The sequence below is a fragment of the Zosterops lateralis genome, assembly GCF_965231275.1.
Source record: "Zosterops lateralis genome assembly, chromosome: 11".
Classification (NCBI taxonomy): domain Eukaryota; kingdom Metazoa; phylum Chordata; class Aves; order Passeriformes; family Zosteropidae; genus Zosterops; species Zosterops lateralis.
In genome coordinates this window covers 5,414,808-5,431,404 of record NC_139771.1, presented here as the reverse complement: position 1 = coordinate 5,431,404, position 16,597 = coordinate 5,414,808, and the positions used below count along the sequence as shown (strand labels likewise).

The window sequence follows — 16,597 nt, the reverse complement described above, 5'->3', positions numbered from 1 at the left end:
TGGTGCAGAGAGTATTGAACAGCTCCAGGATTCACACACTCCTGGAACATGCTGAACTACCTGAAATAACAAACCCAAGCCAGCTTTCACCTTACCATTTTCCTATTGCTTCCTGAGGAACTCTTCCCTTAATCAAAAAAGAAAGAGAGGAAATAACCAATAAAATACCTGAGCATCGGAGTGTGCCTCAAACTGGGCAGATCCCTCTGTCATCTGATACATGAGACGGAGCTCTTCCCCATGGAGCTCGTGTCCTTCCACAACAATGCTGCCTGCAGGGTTGGCAGATGGAGAGCAGCTCTTACCATCCAAGTAAAAACCCCAATTTTAAACTTAGAAAGCTTTATCCCAGTATTAGACTTCAAACATGTGCAATACATTGGCAATGCAGTCAAACAGAAGTTTAGCACTAGTAAGCAGCACTGAATTATCCTACATTCCCATTTTTCACACAAGGACTTCTCCAGGCAGCAGAGCTCACTAAAACACAGGCACTTCAGCAACTGTTTGTGTGGAACCATCTGAATGGAATAAAACTTAAAAATAACCTGTATACTCCACCAACTCCAAATTTCCATTTAAGCAGTTTGCTAAACAGATATAGCTGCAAAATTCACACCCACTTGTAACTCTGGAATCCAAGGAATGCTTTTAGAATAAAAGCTACTGCACAAATACTCAGTTCCAATCTGATTCACAGAAAGTTTATTCTCTGCTTCATCTTGGCTTTACAGTAGCACTTAAAATCAGAGAACATCCTGAGTGGGAAGGGTCCCACTCCTGGCCAGACACCCCAACAATCCCACCCTCTGCATCCCTGGGAGTGTTGTCCAAACACTCCGGGAGCTCTGGCAGCCTTGGGGCTGTGCCATTCCCTGGTATGCTCAACACCCTCTGGGGGAAGAACCTTTTCCTATTATTCATCCTAAACCTCCTCTGACAGGAAGGAAGAGTTTAACAGGAGAACAGTTTAAGATCAGTGTTTGTGACCATTTCTAATTTACTGTCAGAAAAATACTGGAAATAATAAAAAAAAAATTCTCCTCGTAACAGCTGGATAGGGATAATAAGAGGGAAGTAGGCCTTAAGTTCCCCTAAGCCCACAAAAGGATACCCTGCCATCCTTGAGAGTTGGATCTAGTTTTTCCAAATAACAGGATGGGACTGCTGGGAGACGTTCCTTGAGCATCATTACAGGGTGAGACAACTGAAAGATGGCAACAGCTCACATCCTGCCAACAGCAGCCAAAGTTCTCTTTGTTACAAGGCCTTTTAAAAGTTTTCCAATCAACAGGAAACTGTTAAGAGCTTACAGACATCTGCATAAACCAATCATTAAAACTACACGTATACCTTATATCTAACAATAGGTGCTTGTTACATATTTTTTGCTATTCGGGAACTTTTTATACTCTTCTATAAACAAAGCACAAAGCCTCAGTATTAAACTTTTCTATTATCTTGCTTGATAATAGAAAAGTTTAATATTTTTCTGCTTGCTAAGGCCTACCTCTACACAGCACAGAAACACGGTTTTATTATTACATGTCCTTGTTACTGTATCTATCTCTAGGCCTGCATCTCCACAGAGATGCAGAGTATCTCTGAAAGCTTTCTGCTTTTTCTATTTCCTGTTGCTTTGATTTTTCAGCCTTCTGATAGTTTACTTTCTATACTGGAGTTTTTCTCAAATTGTAAGATAAGTGAAGAGTGATGCTTTGTAAATACACATTCCTTTTCAGGGGGAAGGACAAATTGATGGACTTCTGGTTTGACCAGTGGGATCGGAGAGGTGTCAATCTTGTCCCCCAGTCGCTGGTCAAAGTCCAAACCCTATTAAAACCCTAAACCCAAATAAACTGCCCTTCCTTTCTTGCTTCTCAACCTGATGGGTGAGTGCGGTTTGTCATGTCCATTTAGTGCCACATCTCCACAGAGACACGGAGTATCCCTGAGAGCTTTCTGCCCTTTCTATCTCCCCAAGCTGCGGGGCATGTCCCATACAGACCTGTCTCCTGGAACCTCTCCAGCTGCTCACTGCTGAGCTCCTTGATGGCGGCCGTGACGGCCTTGAAGGCGCCCTTGAGGCGGCGGCCCAGCAGGGTGTGCTCGGGCTCTGCCCGCAGCCGCACGCCGTACCGCGCCTTGTCCGCAGACAGCGTCAGCGCCCGCACGTTCAGCTCCTGCGGGGACACACATGGGACAGGCTCAATGACAGCGACAGGGAAGGGGCGTTACATGGGACAGTATCCCAGGTATGGGATTATCTCTGTGGCCGAGTCACTGGGAGAGCAAACAAAGCCAACCCTGAACCCATCCTCAGCAGCAGAGCCCACCCTCACCCTCAGGGCAGGTCTTTGTTGTTTTCAGACAGCTCTCACCTCAAATCAGCCCCTGCTCAACAGCCTTTTTTATTTCCCCCTCACAGCTGCCTGAAGAGCTAAACTGTGGGCCTGATATTTCTGGGTCTGAGAGACTTTAGCCTGCTAGCAGCTGCTGACTTTTTCCCAAGGAAAAGTTTCTCCAAAAGTTTCTTCTCAAAACCATCTTTCTCCAGGTGGTGTTTTGCTGTTTCTCCAGTTCAACCAAAGGGATCAGAGAGGTGTCATTCCTATCCACCCCAACCATGTTAAGTCTGTATCAGAACACCTTATAAAAGGTAGTAAGAATTAGACAATAAGGCCTTTTTTCTATGCTCTTTGCCTTCTGAAATATTTGGAGTCTCTCATCTTTCTTTGGTGTCCTACAACGACACTAAACCCATTCCCTCTATGTGCAGTGCTGGAGCCAATGGCCTCCATGGCAGAGGAGGGAGGGAAAATTTCCATCTCTAATGGCAGAGCTCAGAAGGGAAAATTCTGCTGGAACAGTCCTTTCAAAACACATCAAGCCAGGAAACCATAACCAACCATTTTATGGTTGAGGTTGTACAAAATGGCATCATTTTGTCTCCTTCTTACCTGTTCATTCCAGCTCTTCACTGCACATAAAACCAGCCTGCTGAGAAAAGCTTCTGGCTGTGCCCTGCAGCCAGAACAGCTTTATAAAACCTGCATGGACTTCAGGAGGGACCCCAGACGCTGCAGAAATGTGTGTGCCCATTTTTCTGAGTTAGAGGTGCAGATTTTGTCCCCATATCTGAAGGGAACATAGTGGTGCTGTGAAAGTTTTACACAACAACTGATTGAGAGGAAAACGTAGTTTTCATATGAGGAATGACCAAGGCTGGAACTCTTTGGAGAGAAAAAAGCTGAAGGGGGATATGACTGGCCTTGAAAAACATGAGACAAAGCCCTGCAGGCACATTTCACTGCAATCCAGCAGGTTCTGACTGCCAGGCTGCCCAATACTTGAAGAACTTGGTGTTTAATGCCCACTGGATGGTGGTCAGAGCTCCCATCACCATCCTACAGCAACACCAGGTGCACTTGGCAAACAAGCTGCTCCAAGGCATTTAGGAAGCAGAAGTAAATGGCAGCATCAGCATGACAGGACTAGCAAGTAGCCAAACATTTGGATTGAGAAATAATGCTTAAATACAACCTCTGAGCTGCAGCCTAATTCCTAGGAAGTACTACTGACACGAGGAGCCAAGAACACAACTGAATCTAATTTTATTTAATACATCTTTTAGGAAATCTAATGAAAATTACGCACTTCAGAAATTCAGTTTCAATGGGGTGCTGCTGGAAATGAACCCATGAGTTGTAAATGACAACCTCGTGAGGGAAAAGAAATAATAATCAAAAAAATAGAGCAAATTGAAAGATGACTTTGGGCCTGATTAGATAAATCACAGAGAAGCCAACTCCATCAGGACAAGTTTCTGTACTAATTAGATTAGGAAATAACTCGTTTGCACACATTATCCATTTAAAAACCCAGAATGAGTCTTAGAAAAACAAAAACATCCATATCTTAACTCTGTTTACATCAGTCTCAGTGCTTTGACTTAAAATAATTCTTAATTTTATCTTCCTAATCACTCAAAATTAGCACCTTAACACATCTTTCAAGTCTCATGTGGACATACTGAGGCAAGCAGCCCTTCCCATGAGCAGCTGGAAGAGTTGCACATGGAATGCCTGAACATACAAGAGCCTTTAGCTCGTGCCACATGCCCCAGCTAAGGCCAGTCCTCAGAACAGAGACAGAAAAGTCACAAATGCTGTGCTTCAGCTGGGCTGGGCTCTCTAAGCAGGCAGCCTGAAAAGGAAAGTACTCATTATGTAATAGTGTAAGAAATTAAAAGCTGCTGAGCCCCCCAGCCACAGCTCCTGTGTCAGATACTTCAGCCCCATCACAGGCTGGGTCCCTGGGTGTGATGGAGAAGTCAATTTTCTGTTTTACAGCAGCCCTACACAGGGCTGGGGGTTGGAGGGAATACAAAGGTTGGATGGAAACAAGATTCTGACTGTGCACAGAGTCAAATTTACTCAGAGAAAACCTTTCCCTGGAAGCAGCTGGGAAGAGAAGTCCTGACCCAGGCTTGTTAAAAGGCCTCAAATAGAAATGAATAAAACTCAACTGTGTCCAGTTGCTAAAAGCCCTCTGGGTTTACTTCATTTTGTGAGCTTGGCTATTTTTGCATGACAACTCTATAATCTGGCAAGTTCTAGTATTAAAATCCATTTATTGAAATGACTTGCTGTGTTGTGGAGATGAGAGAGCAGCACTGCAGATCAGAGACTACAGCTCCTTCTGCAAAAGCGATGAATGAAATTTCTGAAGAATTGACAAGTATGTTTTTCCAATTCTTTTGTCAGCAACTACACGAAATTAAATGGTGTAATTCTCCTTACCCATTACCTCTGGCATCTGCAAATTTACTCCTGGCAATCACTGATGGTTCTAAAGCTCTGAATAGGCAGGAGGTTGATGAACAAAGCTGCAAATGCAGCCCAAGCAATGCTGCCCAGCCTGCCTGTAATCACTGACCTCTTTAGCTCTGCACCATCCAGTAAACAACAGGATTGATTGCCATGCAGTACAATAAAACACACACTAAGCTCCAGCAGCAGCTTGTTGAATTTTAAGACACATAATAAAACCAGGACAACAGACAGTACTTTGTGTTTGTGCTTCCACAAAGCCATCTGAGTTTGTTTTAATTCATCTCTCCAGAAGAGAGACTTTTGTCTGCAGCAGCAAAGGAATACAAATCAAAACATACTAATGTTCAATCCAATTACATGATAATTGAAAAACTTTTAGCTTCTTTTGTTATCTTTCATTAGCTGTAGAAGCTGACAACAAATTTTAGCAACTAATCTTTTGGAAGTGATTTGAGGAAGCAAACCTTATCTCCCTTGAAACTGGATTCTCTACAATCTACAAATTCATTTTTCAGATCCAAAAAATGGGACAGACATTAGCCTAAATTTCACAGAATTCTGCTGTTGAAGAGATTCAGATATTGAAAGAATTATAATTAATAGTAACAGCAATTCTGAAGAGAGGGATCATAACTGCCAAGTCTAAGAGCAATAATCAATAAGGTAACATGACAGAAATGCTTTACAGTCCCACTTGCAAATCAATTACTATTTTTTAAATTAAAATCCCTCTAGTGAACAATTCTTAAGCATTTAACTCCCACAGTAACTAAAAGCAAGCAGCATACAGCACTGATGCAGAGGTCCTGTGCACTGAGCTGTGACTTCCTGAGTTGTGCTCATTCCCCCAGCAGAATTTTTAGAGATTTGCCACAGATGTGTATTTAAGCTTGGGGAAGGTTGGTGTTGCTGGAATTATACATAACACAAGTGTCAGAGGTCCTCCTGTGCTTCATCTCCTCAATTCCCAGACTGGCATGGCTGCCCTCACCAAGACAATTGAGGTGAGCTGATCCTCCTGGGGAAGATGCACTTTTTTGTTCTCTTTGTTAAGGTAAAGCAGCTGATCTTGACAATGGCAACTTCAACCACGACATGACAGAATATTTTCAGCATGTGAGCAGATCTGCTGTTACAGAAACCTCACTGAAGGGAAGAAAGAACCTTTAAGCTGCCAAGAACAGGCACAGAATAAGGGGCACAAGGGAAAAACCCCTCAGATCCTGCACCGTCAGTGCTTACTGGGAACAGAACAAGAATTTTGTGTCACTGATCCTTGAAGATGGATTTCGTGGCTTTAGAGAATGCAAACGGGTCAGATTCTAACAGTCTCTCAGTCAGCCTGTAGGATTAAGTATTTCGCAACACTAAACTGACTCTGGCACATCACCCACTGATATCCCCTTTCATAACAGCGCTCCTGGAAAATCATTCCACCTGTGAGTTGTTCATATGGTCAACAGGGAAGGCTGTTCAGCTGACCAAGAGCCACTATCCCCTCAAACATGCTGTTCTTACCTCCAGTACGTACTTCTCTAAAGCTCTGATGTTTTCCAGAGCCTCTGGATCCTGGTGGATAACAACTACTTCTTTCAAAGGATACTGGGGGGAAAAAAAAAAAACCCAAAGCAGAAAGTTAACTCTTCAGTTTCCCCAGGTTTATCTCAAAGTCACAAAGCTGTTACACATTCCCAGGGTATGACAGGAGATGTGAGGAGCTCTAACCTTGACTGGGATGGTTTTTCTGTCTCTGATAACTCGTCCCAGCTCAATCACAGACTGCAAACAAGAAACGGCACTCTCAATTTTTTTGTCGATGAGATCCTCCCTAGATTAGAAAGGAAACATAATTGCTTCATTTTCATCACATTTCTTTGAGCAGACTGAAAACCTTTTTTTTTTTTTCCCCCACCCTCTTCTCTGACATTTCCTGCAACAGACACAATTATGCCCTGGTTGGGGCAATTTAAAAAATGAACAAACAGGCTTTTCCTCTCTTTGTGGAGAAGATGAGGAGGAAATAACATGCTGAAAACAAATACCAGTGCTATTTTTACATCTTTTGTTAGCACCTCTCACAAGGTGCAGAGGATTGAGTCATGCAACCTATTCTAGTAATAGCCAATAAAAAGTACCATTTACATTAATAATATCAGAAGAAGATGCAGAAAGATATTATAAATAGAGTACTTAAAGCAACAATGAATTCCCTGTAACAACAATTCACTGGATCTCCATTTATCATCTTTTTCAGAAATTGCAGATATTTGAGCTTGATGTTTTAGAGTTTTAAGATCTTTCCCGGCTCAGTAATTTTTAACACTCTTCCATTTTTTGAGGGAAGGCAGAGTTGGGTTTTCTTTTTACCTTTTGGCATTTATTTGGGGGTGGGGAGAGGATCTGGGTTGAATTTTTGGCAGGTTTTTTTTTTGGTTGAGGTTGTTTTTTGGGTTTTTTGTTTTGTTTTGTTTTGTTCTTTTGGGTTTTTTTGTTTGTTTGTTTGTTGTTTTTTTGTTTTGTTATGTGTTTTGTTTTTTTTGTTGTTTTTTTTTTGAGGCAGTTGACATTTCCATCTTGTTTCAAATGTACAAACAACAAAATGTTCTGATAATGTGGTTTTCCTGATTTGTTGTGTAGCTGCACTAATTGGGCAGCTCCTTTAAAACCACTCAGGTATCAAAGCAAGAGAAGAGGTATTGGTTAAAAAGACAGATATGAATAAAATGAAATGAACACATAAGGAGCAGAAGTACTGGGATGAAAACCACAACTCCAGTAAGGACTGGCCAGAAAAACAGAGCTGGTGAAGCAAAACTTACAACTGAAATATGCCCATTGCAGCATTAAGGCTTTGAGTTGGTTCTACCTCTTTTGAAGCTTTTATTCTTCCAAAAATCAGTCCCTGAGCATGATTCTCCACCAATTTGGAAACGTGGAAATTACAAGATGGAATATTTCACTCTCAGAAAGCTTCATACAGGATTATGTGGCAGTATTTCAACATCACTGAACAACATGAGAGTGTTTTTCAAAGAGTGAATGCAAATCCACAAAATGTAATGCAATCCATCTGTTCAGACACTGAGCAACTGAGCACGACCTCGGTGGGGTTTTAACACAGGTGTTGAGTTAAGCTCAGCTGTGAGAGTGGCCAAATCTTTCAGCTTTATCTGTACTCACCATACTGGTAAAGTGGTGTTAGTGTAACTGCATCCAAAAATCTCTCTTCCTATTAATTGACAATATTGTCCTTATGCTGTATCAGAAAACTTCCAAAGTAAATACAATTATGTGCTTTGCAACTCCAGATGAAACTCCACCAATACTCTGAATTTGAAAATGTTTTTTTCTATGGGACAAGGGAACAACTGATATTCAGGGAATCCAATAAACTCCACAAACTAGTAACAGACAAAAACCCAAACAAAATGCAATACAGAGAAAAGTGGTGCAAGCCTCAAATGCATACCACATGTGCATGATGCAGCAGCATGTCAACACTTACTGCAGTGAAGAGTGACTAAGGCACTTTTCAGTGCTTGTGCTAAGTGTCCATGCCTGAACTGAGTCCCTGCAAACAACTCCCCATCCTTGCCTGACTCCTTTCTACAGGAGCCCAAACCTATTCCTGGCAGCTCCCTGATGAGGGTGGCATTCCTTGATTACATATTCTTCACAGCACTTGCCCAGGGAACAGAAAATCAGCACCATCATTATGTCAATCTCCAGCTCCCTGTTGCAATAACTCTCACTATTAAAGCTCTCACAAAGACCACACACCCTCCTCAAAGCATGCAGCAGCCATAAAAAGATACACCATTAGAGAAGGTTTAAATTTTTAAACTGGAAAGTATCAAGGTCAGGTCCCCTGTCCTTGAGGGTTTTCACACTGAGCTGCAACACTGAAGGGAAGTTTTTTCTCTTCTTTTCAGATACCCAGAGAGACAGTGCTGCAGGAACTAAATGCAGGAACTTAATCCACTGCAATACCAGTGATCTCTCTGATCCTTTAGGGCCTTTCACAGTTAGGTATTACAGCTTTGAGCCAATTCACACAGTTTGAGGAGTAAAAAAATTATATTCCTGCTCACCACAAGAAAATATTATGAATTGGAAACATGCATTCCTCCTAATTGCTTTCCTTCCTATCTCTAGTCCTTTAAGCTAACACATATCTACTGCCTAAATATGGAGGGAAAATTCCCAGCTAAAATTGAGGGTGGAGTGTGAAGTGTACTGCAAGGGAAATGTTCTCCTACAGCAAAGAGACCAAAATTCCTCAGATCTTTATCAAAATATAAACACACTGTGCTCATAGAAAAGAACATGTTCACTAGCATCCTAATGTCTCTTCACAGACTACGGAATATTTACATTATCAAAGCAGTTTGGTTTCTTGTTATGCAGTTTTAAACACAAGTGAGGGAGCAATGTTACGGGAAATAAAAAACAAACAAACAAACAAACAAACAAACAAACAAAGGAAAAAAAAAAAAATCTCTAAACCCCAAAAATAACCAAAAATCCCCCAACAACCAATCAAACCTCAATTTTGCCATCTCAGAGCTGCCTCTTACCTGACTTGGGGAAGCATGAGGTAGTGGATGCTCTCAGTGTTCTTCTCCTGGACTGAGGCTGGATCAATGAGTGTTTTCAGATTCTGGTACATCAGTTCAGTGATAAATGGAGTATATGGTGCCTGTAATGTTGCATTCAATCAGCAGCTTTCTTTTATTGCTTGTACATTATGAATCAGTAACACCATGAATTACATAAGGACAGTTCAGCAAAAACAATGCTTACACAGTGTCTGCAACTGGGATGTTATTCAAAATGCAGGCTGAAATAAATAACGGAATTCATACTACTTATTTACCTCCTGGCTGATATTTAAATGTTATTTTTGGGCATCAGGGAAGAAATTATAATGCGTCCTTATCAATCAGGTGACACAGGCCTTCTTTTTACTACCATGGGGCAGATAAGCAAATAAAAGGGAAGGATGGAAAATGCTACATAAAGATGCTTTTACATTAACTGCTTCAAAGTGTAATTGGGAGTGGGGTGTAATTAATTCCCTTACCATGAGTCTGCACATAGAGAACAAGACACTAAACAAAGTTTCCAAGGCCATAATGCAGTCCTCAGTCCCATTCTCACCCTGAATGAAGAATTCACAAAAAAAAAAAAGTGATTTTAGGATCAGGAAATGCACTTAAATAGGCTTCAAAAGTTTCCTATGTTAATACGATACACTTGTTTTCCAGACTGTATCAACTTTGTTCAATTCCATGAGCAAATACAACATCATGATTGGGGGTTTTGGTTGGTTTTTCCCATAAAGCAGAGAGGAGAGAAAACAGTTAAGTTTTGTGCCACTCCCAGGCACAAAGTGACAGCATTTAAAGCCAAGATCTTGTGTGGAGCTGCCACAAATCCCATTAGCAGGGAGTGCCAGGCCCTTGCTGCCAGTGCAGCAGCTGATCCCTACCTTGAGCCTCCTGCGGTTCATTCGGACATACCAGTTGGTCAGAACATCCACAAACTTCACCAGCCGGGGCACCACCGTGTACAGCCTGTAAGCTGCAAGGGAAACGGTCCTGCAGGTCAAATCTGCCCCTCTCTCAGAAACCACATCGGCATTTACAGTCCTGCTGTTAAAACACAGCAGAAAGCTCCAAAAAGTGACTAAATATTGAGCATTTTACAACTGTATTTGGAATATGCACAGCCACCACTCTCATGCTCAAGACAAACACATTCCCCTTTCCCAAATTGCTTCCCTAATCCCACACAAACAGACATTTCAGGAGCCTTATGCTTTTATCTGACTGGTAAAGAGGATAGTGGCTAAGAGACTATTAATGGCAGGGGATTGGGCAAATCCTCCATTTGCACATGCTGCAAACACAGCCAAGACACTGCAAGTTGAACAGAAATTACTGCCCAACCAGAAAACAAAATTTTCTTAATTACTGCCAATGCTTCCTCCTTTACCTCAGCAGATTTAAAATGAGACACCTACTTCAAACCAAGTCTCTCCATATTAATTACAGTTTTTCACTATTTTTCTAAGTAACAGGGTAAGCTAAAATGTGAAGTAGCAGCAAGACTGATGAAGTAAGAGAAACAGATCTGTATTGTCAAGTTCTGAAATCATGGAAAGCTGCCAGCACCAAGGTCATCACCAACATCCCTACACAACCGGGAAACAAATTTCAGCTGTTCCTGAGGAGATTGGGGGGATAAGGGGGATGGACCTTACACAGGACTCAATTTGCTAAGGGAAAACTTGTATTTAACTTCTCTAAAAGCCAAGAGCTTCTTGAGCTCCATTCTGAAGCAGTTTCATTAATCAAGCAGCTACTGAGTAAATGGATTGTGGCTTTAAAAGCTCCACCACGCTTTTCACTGTGTTTTGTAAAGCAGAAGTGTTTTTAAAGGCAGAGAGCTGGGATTTAAACCTAAAAACAAAACACCCAGAAGATCCACACCATACTGGGGAAGACATTATTTACTGGGGAATTTGTATCCTTAAAAAAATCCTAACCTTTCCTCTAGCTATGCATTCCTCAGTTAGGAGACCTGTTATAAACAAATTTTAAAATCACCAAAAATCCCTCCCTTCAGGGACAGTGTATCTTTAACAAGAAATAAAATATTAGCCTGGAAAAATGCATTTCTGTTCTCAATAGCTGTAACCAATTCGTGAGATCTGCTTTTTTTGTGAGTCAGGAAAAAGATGTGGATGTACATGGAGACACTTCACACTTGTTTTCATTTCAGTCATCAGGAGAAAAGATGCTTTACTAAAGTAAGTGCTTGTATTGGGCACTTCAGGAGAAAATAAAAGCCTAATAAGGCTTATTGATTTTTAATACAGAATTTTAACATCCCCGAAACACATCAGGTTTCAACACAATGTAACTTGTGCCATTTTCCATGAATATTGGGAATGGGGCTGGGCCTCCTCTTCTGCAGTTGCACACAATCCTGGGAGGCAAAGCTGTCCCCACGCAGGAGCAGCAGAGATGTTCCCCCTCTCTGCAGTTTTTCCAGGCTCTCTCAAGCACCCCAGAGTTGGAGGGGGCACAGGCTGAGCCCCTTCAGGTGAGGTCAATCCCACAATGGCCCCACCTGGGCTGGCACTGCCACCTCTCCAAGTCCTAGCAGAAACTGGGGCAGAATTACCATAAATTGGACTTAATGGAAACATTTTTCCAGTGGCAGGAAATGGGTGTAAAATTCAGCTCCACTCTGAAAGACACTGAATGAAATGGAAGAAGGAGAGCCCAGCTGCAGCATTTCCCTGGTCAGTGGGGTCTCCTCAGCACTGCCAGTTTCAAACCTGTGTGTTCTTACACCCCAGGACCTCCAGCTGCAGTAATTTTTATTTTTATTATCTCCTTTATCGAGCATTTGACAGTATCAATCACCATTATAATCTTCCCTTGTCTCCCCCTGACATTTTTCCTACTTGAAGTGATATGAAGTAGAATAACTTAAAAAAAAAAAAAATCCCAAAATAGGTTTGTAAAAGAGATTAGAGTGTCATGTCACAGTACACAAATTTGCTGCATCTCATTAAGATCTGCCTGACTGAATCCAGAGTTTATGCAGAAAAATAAATTGAAAAAATCTGTTTATTAATCCCCTCCAAATGAGACTGCCACTCATTTGATGAGCACATGATGTTATCTTCATCTAACACAAGACAACAGCATTGAATACCAACACTGCTGCCTTGGGAGTCTTGGCACTGTCATTTGCCAACAGCAACTTTCTTCTCTTGCTTGGAAAGATCTTCTTGCTTTGTAAAGATGGTCACTGACACATCCATTTTTGTCAGCTTCATCTTCCTCTCAGAAATCCAGAGCAGATAATTAAAGTTTCTAGCCCCATTTTCACCTTCCTACAAATCTCTCTGTTTAAACCATGCACTGATCCAAGACCTCAGGTTCACAAAGTCACAAATGAATTTTCTGCTGTCCCTCAGAGTGTTTTCCTCTTTACATGTACCACATAAACTTGCATGGGCTCTGCTTATTTCTGCTTGGCAACACATGAAACTCAACACAAAGTACCATCAAATTTCAAAGATAACAACTTGCAGGAAGAAGCCACATTTTCATCAATGAGAGCCAGCTTTTATCATACTGCTGGGCTGGGTAGCTTGAGGATTCTTTCTTCCTTTAATGAAACGTTCTTAGATGAGCTCACATGAACTCTGCTTGTATCAAATGCCCTGGTTTACCTTTCACAGCAAGATAAACTCCCTGGACTGGTCTTGGTGAGAGTGATCATCACATCACTCAGAGGGGGAAAGGAAGAGATGACTGCAGTGCAGGATTGTCCTGTGTCCTCATGAACTCACATCTGCCATTTAGCTATTGCCTTATCATCTGTTATCCCACCTAACACCTTCCTTCCCATGCCCAAGGCTTCTAAACATTTTTCTGAGGGCAACTTAAGATCACAGGCATTGAGGGGAGTTATTTGTTTATTCATGAACAGGAGTAAAAATGGCCAAAGCCACCTTCTGTCCAATATCTGGGCTTCCAGCGTCCTCAAATGCACCTAAACCTCTTCAAATCCAATGGTGACTTTATCAACTACACATTTATCAACTACTTCAGGGGGTTCTTGCAGCATCTCCTCTTTGCAATTAAGTGTCCCAATGTACTGTGAGAATCAAGAGGTGTGAGATGATGAAAAGGAAAACAAGCAGGAAAAAAAAACCTGGACAATATCTTCTTACAGCTCTCCCAGTACCATTCTGCTGCACACACTCCCACAGCATGATTCCAAAGAAACCCTCTCTGTGGAACTATACCAGAAGAATTTATTGCCAGTGTTCATGTACCTCTCAAAATTATTTTGTTCAGCTGACTTGAACACTGCCCATTTTATCCCTTTTTTTAGAGCTTCTCCAAATTCTATTTGGCTTCCTTTTCACTGCTGTCTTTCAGTGACTATTATAATGTTATTAATTGCTCCAAGCACTGCAGCAGACGTTGTTACAGCAACAAGCTCCATCACTGAGCACACAGGATTAGCTGTGACAAAAAAAGCCTCATCACTTTTTGAAATCTCATGAACAAGCATAGCAAAATCTGACTTAACACCCATGAAAGAAGCATTCCATGGATTATGGCAGCTCGTTAAAGATTTCCTTCCTTTTATCAAAGTCTTTAATGAATTTGGGAATTTCTGTAGGGAAAGTCAAGTTCTGCAATAAAACATGAAACACCCCCAGACCCCCTGAGCAAAAATGCATACCTGCCATTTCAGCTTTGAAGAACTGGATGAGGGACTGGGTGAAAGAAAGAATCCATTTATCCATGATGTTATTGCTCTCCTTAACAGTGTTCTCATTGTAAAGGAATTCTCTCCCCTCATCCTATCATCAAAACACAAAGCACATTTCCAAGTCATCAGGGTGTATAACCAAACCTCTATATCAAATTACCTGTCAGTCACCATTATTTTGGCATTTTCCCTGAGTTACACACTGGTTTCCTACCAACAAACATTAAATTCCAGACACAGATATGTAAGACCTGTGGAAAACCTGTCTCCCACTGCTGCCTCACCACAACCTTTATCTGCAAAGGATAAAGGATGGTGATTTGGGCCTGTTAAAGCAGATCAAAAGCAGGACCAAACCTTTCCCTGTGTGCAAGGTGAGCTCCAGACACAGGGCTGGATCCTTGAATTTACACAGCTCCTTCATCCAGGAGGAACTGAGGCATTTCGAAGGAATTTACTAAGACTATCAGGCCTAGAAACAAGTCCATTAATTTTTTAAGAACATGCGACAATTTCAACACATTAAACCACAGATGAATGCAGCAACCTCAACAAACAGGTGGAATGGAATTTCTAGCATCCATCAAATGCACACAGGGCATTTTTGCTGCTTTCTGGAGCACTGATGTTCGCAGCCATTTGAGAAATGGCATCACTTTGCTGGTTCTGCAGGGCCTTGTAAGCAAGACCATGTCTGTGCCTGCTCTGACTCTTTCCCACATTCTTACAAAGGTTGGAAAAAGGGTTTGGGTTTGTTGCGGTGGGGGTTTTTTTGGGGTTTTTTGTTTGTTTGTTTTGTTTGTGGTTTTTTTTTTTGTTGTTTGTTTGTTTGTTTGTTTTAATTTACAAACAGTATTTAACAGCTGGTTTTAAAAGCCTTTAGATTTTCTCTTCACTTAAGAGTCCAGATGAAAAATTCTGTTTGGATTATTTAACCCAGAAACTACAGATCCATTTTCACAGTACAAAGGAGAAGATTCATAGGAAAGAAATGCAGAAGAGCAATCCCAGTGTGAGGTCAGCAGTCATTAACCAACTAGAATTAAAAGGGCAATTACAATAAGCATTAAATCACTATTATACCTGATCCAGGACACTGGGATTTACTTTCTCTCTTGCAGGAAAGAGAACACAATGAAGAAGTTGCTTAAACCCATCCATGAAATCTAATTTACGCATTATCACCTCCAATAGCACATTCTTTTACCAAATATGGTGCACAGGAAGGATTTAGCTATTTAGAAAATCCATCTACTGAATTAACAAACCTATCTCCTTAAGCACCTGGATTTTCCACTGGGGTTTTCCATCCTCAGTTGAGCTAACATTCCAAGATTTAATGGGATCACAGCAAAAAAAGTCACTTTAGACAACTCAAAGGTCACAAAGGATAAAGTGTATTTTGGGGGTAATATCTAAGTTTGTCTGATGAATGCTGTCTAGGGATCCTAAATAAAAAGACTTGTTAAATATTAGGATCTGGAGTTAGGAAATTTTCTTTCCCAAAGAGGTTGCTAAACCAGATAAACCCAATTGCTTTAAGTCATCTGTTTACTGTACTGATCTGTGAATTCAGCTGCTTTTATTGATTCAAATGACAGCTCTCCACAGTGACCAGGCTGCCACTGCAACTGCACGTGCAGTACAAGGTTTGGAATTTTCATTAGCTTCCTCTCTCCCATAGAGGCCTGCACTAAACCTGCTGTCATTAATTTCAGCTGAAAGATTAAAATTGGTTTCAATAGAAACTATACAATATACACATCAAATCTTCAATTTTAATGAAAAATTACTATAAGAAAGAAATTTTAATCTTGCTTTCACACTGGAAGTGTAGAAACTCCTGTCACTCATCCAGCATTTTTAGTAGACTTCAAATGTAACCTACAAGTCTAAGGCATTATTGCTTTTGTGATTTGCCTTTCTTTCCATCCCATTTCTGAATCGTTTTTCTAAGTTGCATTTAAATAGAACTTTTTTTAAATTACTGTCATGTTACAGAAGATCATCTCCTTGCTGTGGCTAATGTATTCAGGACTGAGTATTCCCAAGTTAAGCATTTTAATGCAGATTCATAATTAAAGTTCCTGTAAATGAGTTAGCTCAAGAAACTGTCACAGCAGCCACCACTGAAAATAGCTTTCCTGACTGATCTGCAGTTCTGCTCAAGTTCAGTCTGTGTGGTGCTGGCACTGATCTCAGTGCAGAGAAACCTGCAGCCCAAGTGCCAGAACCTGAGGGACAGATTCCCCCTGGGACAGATCCCCCCCGGGACAGATCCAGACAGATCCCTCCTGGGACAGATCCCCCCTGGGACAGATCCCCCTGCACTGGAGCTGTGCTGGCCACACCACACAGAGGAAGAGCAAAGCAAAAGCAGCAGCACTAAGGCAGGATCAGTGGGAACTGCTCTGGAAACAGCACCAGGAAAAGCCAGCCAAGTTTAGGACATG

General features: G+C 41.4%; 1 protein-coding gene across 3 annotated transcripts in view; it reads right to left on the bottom strand.

The window, feature by feature from the left end:
• IARS1 (isoleucyl-tRNA synthetase 1) overlaps nucleotides 1-16,597 on the bottom strand; it is a 98,534-nt gene that overhangs the window by 16,194 nt on the left and 65,743 nt on the right. For all 3 annotated transcript variants that reach the window (XM_083869125.1, XM_083869126.1, XM_083869124.1), the window contains exons 21-28: nucleotides 14,115-14,235; nucleotides 10,327-10,418; nucleotides 9,919-9,996; nucleotides 9,413-9,534; nucleotides 6,561-6,663; nucleotides 6,354-6,437; nucleotides 2,009-2,183; nucleotides 169-272 (exon numbers count right to left, since the gene is read on the bottom strand). In XM_083869125.1, the coding sequence (XP_083725251.1) occupies nucleotides 169-272; nucleotides 2,009-2,183; nucleotides 6,354-6,437; nucleotides 6,561-6,663; nucleotides 9,413-9,534; nucleotides 9,919-9,996; nucleotides 10,327-10,418; nucleotides 14,115-14,235 (879 nt within the window). The remainder of the gene's footprint in view (nucleotides 1-168; nucleotides 273-2,008; nucleotides 2,184-6,353; nucleotides 6,438-6,560; nucleotides 6,664-9,412; nucleotides 9,535-9,918; nucleotides 9,997-10,326; nucleotides 10,419-14,114; nucleotides 14,236-16,597) is intronic.